Genomic DNA, 10,748 nt, shown 5'->3' on the forward strand with positions numbered 1-10,748 from the left:
AGGATGGCGTATAGTTCTCAATGAAGGACATTCGGTTGTGAGACGTGGACTGTGTGATGAAAACCCCTTGTATATACTGTATATTTGTTCTGTGTGATTTTGTTCCACAGTCTGTTCCTGCACATTACATATCTATGATTACTTGTGATTAATTCACTATACAACAATTTACATGCTACCTCACAATATTCTAAATCAACTTTTAAAAAAAGTAGAAAAATTGTAGAAAATTGTATGTGGTTTAATCTTTAAATCATGTCAATTTCATTAAACTTACAAAATCTTTATGATGATTAAATATAAACATAAGTTTGAGATACAATTACAATGTTTACACATTTAAAAAAAAATATTTTCTCTATAAAGACAAATAAATATTCTGTAAAAACTCAGATTATATATATTTTTTAAAAATGTAAATTCTCTAGAATGCCATAGAAAGATTCTGTAATTCAAGTCTGGTCTTTACCTGAGCTCCAGAAGTCTCCAGTGGTGCAGGTCAAACTATCTGGATCCTCCCAGTGTATTGAATACTAGGATTAAAGGCAGGCTTACAGAATATAGAAAAAATAAAAATAAATTTACTATAAGGACATAGAAAGATTCTGTAAAAATTATGACAGCATATAGACAAGAGTACAGAAAAAATATGTAAATTACCTCTAAGGACAAAATATTACATAACACCGCCACCTGGTGGTGAAAAAATAGTCCTACAAAAAAATGTATTACTTATAAAAACTAGAAATATGTAATTGTTATGTGTTTGTTGTGGAAATATTACATAATTTTCAATTATGTTAATGATATATCTATCATGTATTTTTGCTTTCTCACAATTACCTAAGCTATATTGAAAATTACAGGAAAAAAATGAAAAATGTAACAACAAAAAAAAGACACAATTAACAGAACAAGTCTGTACAGTTAGTAAGCGGACCCTAACCCTAACCCTAACTAAACCTGGCACTGATCCACCTTTAGGCCCTTTGTAAAAGGCTGAAATTACCTCTGCGGTCCGCCTATTACCTAAGAGTCCCATTAGGGTTTCTCGCCTGCCAAAGCTAAAGAGGTTGCCAGGTCCACCAAATCTGACACAGTGGGTTATGAGGACATCCTGGACAAGACTGACTGGTCAGATCGGACATTATTCGATTTTTAGTCCTGTTTTAAAGGCTGATATTACCTATGCAGTCAGCCTATTACTTACGTGTCCCATTAGGCTCTCTGCCAGGACCACCAAAACCTGACACTGTGTATCACGAGCATATCCTGGCTAAGAGGGTGTGGTCCACTTTTAGACCAAATTTGCTACAGTATGTCATCAGGCCGTGCTAGATGAGCCACTGTAGTCACCTCTAAGATTGGACTATTTTTGAAGAGTTGGGGCCATATGTCACCAATGAGTTCCAGGTATTAACACAACCCCTAACCCACTGCTACAATGGCCCAAGATACCATTAGATTAAAAAAGATGTCTTCCTACTTCATACATCTTTTGAATATATAATTATTATTGGTAACATCCGTTCCAACTGAACATGTGCTCAGCAAACTGCAAGATACATTCATCCATTATGAACAGTGCAGTACACATCATGTCATTTAGGACAGACTATGTTCTAAACTTCACAGAGCAAGATTGATAATATGCAACTTAATATACAATCTTGTTCCCGTAATCACTACTTTGCCAGTATGCATAAAGCACATAATCTGGAACCTACATTAGTGATGTATATTTTAAAAGTATTCCAATAAACTTAATTTAATTTTAGTATTTGACCTATGGCTCAAGATGTGTACTAGGAAGCAAGAATCATGAGTTAATACATCAGCACCATACACAATGTGATTTTTCAGCCCATTTTTCAATTTATTCATTTGACTATATGGCAGGCTATGTGGCAACTATAAATTAAGATAGTGTTTATTATTGTTTATATCTGATTGGAATTATTTGTACACAAAGTTTTGTCCCATATAAAATGTATTTTACAATGGAAAAGATCTAGAATGATATAATAATGGGAAGCAGTACAATATTTTGAAAACTAAATCACTAATGGACTTGAAATGGGGGCAGCAGTCTTTATTGACTGTTGACAGTGTTTCACAGATACCATTATTCTCATTTTAAGTGATTTATCATTTATTTATCATTTATAAGTGACTTGGCAGGTTGTCCAGATAAAGTACTTCCTTTAAAAAAGTTTGGACTTGGCCGTGCTATATTAAAATGTGCAAAATGGGTTAATTTAATTGCAAAGATGATTGTCATTGGACATGGTGACTATGTTGAAAATACAACATTGTGCAAATTTGACCGATGTGATTAAATTACTACAATAGTAAGAGGTATACACAGACTACGAGGTGGTGTAGCATCACAAGCTGCTGGACAACCTACTGTGTGTGACTGCAGAAATGTCCAGAAGAATCAAAACATTTTTGAAGCTTTGGTAGCATGAAGATTCTCTGTCGCTGCTATGAGGGCTGTTTATGGTGACTGTGCCGGTTTGTGCCGGTACCCAGACATATTGGGATCGTGGAGCTGTTTCTGGGAGAGGAAAAGAGATGAAAGGAAGCAGATCTCTTGAGAGGAAGAGAGTGGAAGGAATTGGATCATGTGGCCATGTAGTGAGGTTGCTGGAAGTCAGACGTTTGTCTGAAGAGAAGAGAAACAGAAGCTAGACACTTGGATGTGGGGGTATGAACACTTTTTGGAAGAGTGGGAACAGAGGAAAAGAACTGGAAGATTGCCGCAACCTTCTCCTGAAAGCAGGTGATGAAATCCTCGGGAGTGAAAGATGAGGGTGGAGGGGGAGGGTTAAGGACCGAAGAAAAAACACTGAAGAGCTCGTATGGATCAGATGCTTATGATTAAAATGTTCTTCTGTAGCAGCATGACTTTGCAGATGGTACTTCCAGTGAGTACTGGTATGAGCTGAGGTCTGAATCCAGGAGAGGTTGTTTTTTTTTCCCCCACTGTCTCTATGCAGTCCTTTTCGATTAATATGACTGAAAATTTGAATTGTAATGACATTTTGGAGTTTTCTCCTGTGGTAATACAGAGCACAGAAGAATCATTAATGAGGGGAGCATAGAAAGGAAAGTATTAGTAACTGTATCCAGGGAGACAGAAGAAAGTGGGTTTTGAGCTCCAACATTTTCTTGGAGCTCAAACTTCACTAGAGGTGTGCTAAATTTTCAGAAGTTCAGAGTGTGCTGAACATTTAGGAGGTGCTCTGTGCAGCACTCTGTTTATTGTTTAGTGTGAAATAGGCAGTTTGATATCAACATAATGGATTTAAATCACAGTATGTTAAAGATCCCCTCAAAAATATACAGTTGTGGCCACTTTGAAGTCGCAAAACAGTGTGGTAATGAACTGTATGATTACTTACTGATATCCTAATCAAGAGCTACTCCATTAGCCATTCTCTGCCATGGTTTTGCGTTGCATAGCCTTGAGAAGCATTCAGCCAAAATTACAATGTCAAAGGCAACGAGAAGTCTCATATTCTCCAGGTTTTATGAAGTGTGGTGCAATTTCCACGACAAATTATAGCCCTACATTGAAGTAAATTTTGCGCACAAAAATGCTTCTAAAATTCTTGTCTGTCTACTGGGAAGTCAAATTTACTGTCTGATATAGACCCTTGTTGAACAGCATTTATCTTGTTTCCATGTGACTTGTCCTTTATATAGTATATAGTGTGAATTGCGACTATAAGTCTTAGGCTTAAATCTTTACAACATAATTAGCTTTACACAGATGCTTAATTTTTGCAGGCCAATCTAATTTTTTAATACCATAACCCAAGGACCTAAACACCAGAACTCTACAGGACAGAGCTGATGCAATGAAATATAGTTACACTTTTGATTTTAAAATAGAATTAAACTTCCATGTGACAGTTGCATTTTCACACCACTATTTCTTCATGCATACCTTCACAATATTCAGCGTATTACTTTCGATTGTTAAAGAATAAATGCTCAAGAAGTAAACAAACAGCAGAACTGTTTGAAAATTAACTTTGAAAAGATTGTCAACTGTTTTTACCTTATAGTTGCAGAAGGAGCATGTGGTGAATTCACTTTGACCAATTGATTCATACAGTATTCCAAAGACGATGATGGATGCCAACGTGCTTCCTATTCATGTGACACCGGTTACAAAGCATTTGATGAAAAGTGGCGGGGAGTAGTAACCTGCCAACAGCCTGACTACAGGGTCGTCCACAGCTTCTGGCGTGTCCACAACCCAAGCTGGGCCAACATCAACACCCAGAGACAGCTCCCGTTCTGGCAGAACTCCAGGCGCAACAAGGGAAGACTCGACTAGTCCTCTCCCTCTGATTAGCAGAGCGAGGTATAACCACGTTATACAAAGCAGCTACCAACAAAAGATCTGCCTTTCTCAAAAAACTGCTCAAAAGACGGACAAACAGAAAAAGCAGACAAATCCAATGTCGCAGCCATAGCCAGTACAAACAGCACAACACACCCCACACACAAAGAAGGAAGGGGGGAGAAATAAAAAACACCAACCAGAACCAAACACCAGAGAGAAGGGGCAAAACTAAAAGGAACAGGCTAAAAAGGAACTACCAGGAACCAGAGGAGAAACAGAGGACGGGCCCCCAATTGTTACGACCCTGTCTAGGCTGTGAGGCCATAACACTGAAAAAGAAATGCAAACGGCTAACTTAAACACACAAAATATATGCTGAAAATGCATTGTAATAAAAACAGGAGTTGGAATAATATCATAATGGCAGAAGGAAATAGTTAAAAATAACAGTCATAGAACTGACATTTATGGTATAACTCAATAAATGTAACTGTAGACTTATATGTATATATATATATATGATGTGATGTGATATGACAGTATTTCCTGTGTGACATAACACGGCATACATTTGAATTTGCATGCTAATTTCTGCTTGACGATCATTATTCATATAATACTCAGGGGTTTAACTAATTCCAGTTTAACCGTGTCATCTCCTTAAAACTTGGGATGTCATTCATGATGGCAGGGACGCAATGTGATCAAGTCAGCATAGTGTTGTCAAGTTCTTATTATTTTATATCATTATGATATCAGAGGAAATTATGTATTTGTTGTTTCTGAGGGAAAAAAGTTTCATATTAAACTTTCATATTAATATAATTTACTCTGATACTTCAAGGAAGAGTATCTGATTTGTTCACAGCATTCATTTGAACTCAAATTTAAATTATTATGCTAAATTATTAGTAAAAAGTAGTGACAGTACGTGAGGGAAATGTGTGGGGAGGCTAACATGTAAATGACTACTAATCAAGACCATTTTTGTTACCTATACAAACAGACAGTAATGCTGAATTAATTTTCTAAGAAACGTTCACAGCCATGTTATCCAGCTTTAATCGTGAACTTAAGAGATCTGATGATAGCAACACTAAGTGATTCTAAATGATTCTCTAATTGGTTTCCAAGACGCTATGTAGCTAGCTATATTATAGCTGAATATGAATGGGTATTATTACAAACAGGTACATAGCAGTTATAAATTTGAAACTGCAAATGGAATTCCAAAATTTGCTTCTCAGTTCTGACTGGTCAGTTTCCCTACCAAAGGTTGTAGGCTTTCAACCTCAATATTTTTTTTGTTAGTGTTTTGTTTTTGTTTTTTAAATTTATCTATTGGTCCACCACCATCCCCCTCTTTAGAGGACTATTAAGACTTAATTTATACTTATGTATTGTTCATGAGGGAAGATACATAAGCGCAAATAAAGAAACAATAAAAAAATAAAATTTATTAATAACACCAGCAGTATAGTATGTACAGTTTGTATGACAGATGTTAAACATTGTTATACAGAGATAGAATTCTGTATTAGGGAGAGTTTGGATATGGAGAAAATTGTTTTGTGGTAGTTATGTAGCTTGGTATGGAACTGGGTATGGATTTGTGTACCTGCTTTTTCAGTGTTCATTTGGAGGCATGATTACTGTAGAATATTAATTACCAAGGTCCAGATTGAGTCATATTGAGTGGATTTGCCAATGCGGAACCATGCTCTACATTTCACCTAGCATGTTTTTACACCTAATTTAGATTTTCATCATAATCAAAATTATATCACTGATGATATACTGCAGTGGTTTGATTAATGTTCCAGTCTTTAATGATGATTTGGACTGATACACAAGAACACACAAACAATATATTTAAAATAAAATATAGTTTAATAATTGTAATAATCTTAATACAAGCGCTATTCATTATGATTTAATGTATGTGCAACATTAGATGCTTTATTATTATTGTTGTTGTTATTTAATGCAACACCACAAGCAAAGAGCTATGGGTCAGCTTCATTTGGAAGACGGCAATAAGTATGTCAACAGATTCATATTCTGTATTATCTATTATGTATGTCTACAAGGACAGAAGAAAAAACAGAACATTAAATACAGAAAAATCCAGTTTAAATGCAAGATTACGTTGTAAGAGTTTAACTCTTATGAGATTAAGAATGTATTAAGAAATACTCCTTTGTGAATTATCATGATGTGAATGCATCAGTAGGGTAGTGGGGGAATCAGGTTCCTGTCCGGTTGACTGGTTGTGCTCTGGTGATCCTCCCAGGATGGAGTGCACGCCAAATGCATCAGGTCTGTCTTTTCCGCAGAGCGGGTTTCAAGACAAACCATCACAAATTCATGGGGTTACACCGCTGACGCACAGAAGTCCACAGGAAAGCCCGGAAACGGGAGGGGGATGCTAAGAAGTTATCTTGCCCAGTGGGAACACAGAGTTTACAAATACTTGGAAAGATCATTCTCTACCACCTGAAATGGAAGAACAGCTATAGCTGCATAATTCTTGAGACAATTCCAACATCTCACTCTGTAAAAACAATCTGATATCATTTGGGTGAATTTGGGTGAAATCTACGAGTACATATGCAATCTTTAAGAGTATAAACAAATTTCTACAATAATTTATGGTGATTTTATGGAGGGTTTTTTGTTGTTGTCTGTTTTCTTACGCTGGGATTATTCAGTGGAGAATATCTCTTCACAACTTGGCCGTCTCGGTCAATGAGGAACTGCACAAATGTCACACACAAACATCAGTCACAACATCACAGCACCTTCTAAGCCAAAAGAGCAGACAAGCAGTGAATTTAAAAACAAGGAACCAGATAGAGAGATACAATGTAATGGTTCTAAATTTCCATAAATAAATGTGAATAGGAGCTAAGGAAGGACATACCTTAGTGAAATTCCACTTGATGCCACTGGAAGGGATGGGAAAGTATATGTGTTTTACCATATGAATCACTACTAGTAATTATGTCAGCCATCATAATGCAGTTACAGAGAGGTAGTGACAGAAAAGTGACAGAAGAATTAAAGCATTAATCCTGCTTTGTCATGTCATGGTTATTGAGCCCTTTGTGAGAAGATATCTGACTTGGCATGTCCCCTTTTGCTGAGTGGGTGCTGAGATGCCAATGTGGCATTACAGCATGTCCATGCAGTGCCATCACCTGGAAAGTGAGTCTGTCCAGTGCCTACACCAAAACCACCCCAAACCCTGCCCGCAAATCAGATCTCTCCAGTATTCAGATCTAACAACGTTCTCTTCGTCCAACCTTAACATTGTACCTGAACCAAATATTCTTGTGGAAGTCAATAGAACCAAGATTGAGACAGCTTTATATTAATTATTACGGGAAATAAATGCTTCTGCTTGTATCACTAAATGGGAATAGTGCTGACTTACTTTCCCAGAAATCCTTTGCCATTAGGCTGTTCCTTTAGCCACTTCCATAGTGGATGTGCATTAGGTCCATTCACATTGATTTTGCTGAACATGTCAAACTGCACATTGTATGACTTCGCAAATTCTTTGATTTGTGCACTGGTGCCTGGTAGTTAAGGTTTTGTTGCTGTTTGCCTCTGTTGTGTTCTACATTTGTTGTGTTGTTCAAAAAGTAAAAGGTCAAAGTTCTTCAATATTCAAAGGCTTACCGAATTGTTCTGTAAATGAGATCATTTAAGAAAAAAAGGTTCTAAGACATTAGGGTTAGGGTTAGAATAATCATATCACCATTTCTCTATAAGGAAGTAAAGTTTCTTTAAAATTTGTGTAATGCAATTCTGGTCATTACCTGAGCTCCCGTGTCACAGATTATTTCTACAGGATACAGGAAAAAAATATGTATCTAAAAGAAAAATGATTATGTAAAAGTTCTGTCAGTTAATAGAAAAATATGTAAATTCTCTAGAACTGCTTAGAAAGATACTGTTAAATGTCTGTAATACAAGTCTGTTCTTTACCTGAACTCCAGAGATCTCCAGTGGGGGCAATCAGGCCATCTGGATCCTCCCTGTGTATTGGATGCTAGGGTTAGGGTTACAGAATATAGAAAACATGCATATTTTAGGAAGGAAATTTTAAAAAAGATTCTGTAAACATTATGACAGCATATAGAAAATAATATATAAATTCTCTAGAACTGCATAACCCATATAGGGTTAGGGTTACAGAATATAGAAATAAAAATATGTCAGTTCTCTTTAAGGACATAGAAAGATTCTGTAAAGGTTCTGACAGTGTGCAGAAAAAAAAAATTTATCTACAAGGATATTAAAAGATTCAGTGTACAAGATAAAATACGTAAATTAGGTACAACTCCTTAGAAAGATTCTGTAACCAGAAAATGTGAAAAAAAAAATAAAAATAATTTCTAACCCTGATCTTAATCTGTTTAATTTCTTCATTTCAACACTTCCACTTGTGGGGGTGAGACATTTTTTGAATTGCATTTTTTATATTTAGTTTTTCCAAAGAAATACGTAATTTCTCTACTAAAGGTGATTAAAAAAGAAAGAAAGAAAGATTATGTAATTATGTAATATCCCATGATGTAATACCCCGAAAATTCCCGCTTCTGAATCTGCGGCTTCACAAGTTCACGTATTTTTTCCTTGGAACCTCACACTTACAAGTCGCAGTTTATCGCGTCTCACGACCTATTTCGTTGTGTCAAGTGTATCGTGTAGCGTGTTAGCTTTGCGTGTGTGTGAAAGTACGGTACGCTACATCCAGAAGAACGGAGCGGCTATTAGACATACCGTTTCATCAAGTTTCCGTGAAACTGCTAAAAATGTATCCAACGTTAGGAATAAATACATCGTTAGGATGTAATCTACGTTTACCTGTACAATTTTAAAGGGTGATGTAAATTATAACATCAATTTTTAAATGAACTTGAAGTGTTTTGGGGAGATATTTAAGGTTTAACATATGAAGATAGGTCCTTTTAGGCCTTTATTAGTTGTCCGTCCAAAATTCGCATTTTTGGACGGACAACGAACATATTCAAAATTCGCGGTGGGGTCTAGGAACGTAACCCCCGCAAACTTTGGGGTACTACTGTAATTCCTCTACCTGTGGTAGCAGTCCCTAGTTATTGCAATTTGTCACATAAACATTACCAGAGTTCTGATGCTGAAAATGTTTAGATTTTTGCCTTTTTCCGATTCCTCAGGCATGGGCTGCTACTGTTGATGGTGGTGCTCCTTATGCTGCTGTCAACAGTAGCACTGAAGATCTTTCCAAGTGATCCCACAACTGTTCATAAGGCAATTGGGAGCAGGGTTATTCTTGGATGCCATTTTACCTGGGAAGATATGGATCACGGACCTCTGGAGATAGAATGGACACTTAAATTTGACCTTCATAAGTAAGATCCTACCATCCTTCTTTATACCTCTGATAAATTATATTCTAACTTCCATTTCCCTTGATGGACAGAGTTTACTTTAACTCTTCGGATCCAAGTCAAGCAGATACATCGGTTATCAATGAGGGGCTCAAGAGGTCAGATGCAGGGACCTACAAGTGTCAGGTGAAGATGGTTCCAGGTATTGAACACCGGAGCCAAAATCTTCATCTCATAGCGGCTCCATCGTTGCCAATCTGCACTGTTGAGGGGACAACTTATATAGGGTTAGATGTGTTTCTTAAAGTGTCAATCAAATGGAACAAGACGAGACGATTTTCTACTCCTGGAACAGTACAGATGGACAGAAAATGCACGAGAACATTCCAGCAAAAACCTTCCCAACTCCCCAGTCTAGTCACGCCTCCTCATCATGGATAGGTCAGTGACAATGTCACTCAGTCTTAGCAGCCACCTAATTGCTTGACTTGGTGAAAGGCTGGCAGTACCCAACAGCTGACAATGTTATCTGTAACAAATAAAAACACTTCAGTTGTGAGTAATGTAAATTAGCTGATGCTTCATAAGTCATGGAACATTTATATATTAGAAAAAAATATATTAAAAATGACTAATACCAAACTATTCTAAAAATATTCAAATCCAAAGTATTTGTCATAGATAGTCATCCAGTTTTTCATCATCATTTAAGTACAAGTAAAAATGTAGTACACAGAAAAGACACGCCTTTTATTGAAATCAATGGTTTAGCATCTGTTTTTATAATATTTCCGAGCTGGCAATGAGCCACCAAATTATGCAGAAACAACGCATATAAAAATGTAAAGGCAAGTACAACAAAAATGTTTCTGAAAGGTTAGATAAGAATATAAAAGTATGTACGAGGTCAGTTTAATTATGAAAAATAATGTTATATATATATATATATATATATATATATATATATATATATATATATATATATATATATATATACACACGCACAC

The 10,748-nt window shown here is 36.2% G+C and overlaps 1 protein-coding gene across 1 annotated transcript; it reads right to left on the reverse strand.

Annotated features, from left to right (window-relative positions):
- Positions 1-6,231: 6,231 nt before the first annotated feature.
- On the reverse strand, positions 6,232-8,069 carry LOC145653804 (phospholipid hydroperoxide glutathione peroxidase-like). Its single transcript, XM_081708047.1, has 5 exons — positions 8,045-8,069; positions 7,797-7,941; positions 7,284-7,308; positions 7,057-7,116; positions 6,232-6,856 (listed from the first exon to the last, which is right to left on the reverse strand). The coding sequence occupies exons 1-5, from the start codon at positions 8,067-8,069 to the stop codon at positions 6,824-6,826; spliced, it is 288 nt and encodes a 95-aa protein (XP_081564173.1). The 3' UTR covers positions 6,232-6,823.
- Positions 8,070-10,748: the final 2,679 nt, after the last annotated feature.

Source organism: Electrophorus electricus, chromosome 26, assembly GCF_041902795.1.
Source record: "Electrophorus electricus isolate QZ-2024a chromosome 26, ASM4190279v1, whole genome shotgun sequence".
In the NCBI taxonomy this organism is placed as follows: domain Eukaryota; kingdom Metazoa; phylum Chordata; class Actinopteri; order Gymnotiformes; family Gymnotidae; genus Electrophorus; species Electrophorus electricus.

Excerpts from the sequence above, each read along its gene's own strand:
- LOC145653804 (XM_081708047.1), bottom strand. The coding sequence starts at position 8,069 with ATGATCTCATTTACAGAACAATTCG. Across the intron at positions 7,117-7,283 it reads TCAAGTGGAATTTCACTAAG|TTCCTCATTGACCGAGACGG; the intron begins GTATGTCCTTCC and ends ACATTTGTGCAG. Across the intron at positions 6,857-7,056 it reads CTCCACTGAATAATCCCAGC|GTGGTAGAGAATGATCTTTC; the intron begins GTAAGAAAACAG and ends CTTCCATTTCAG.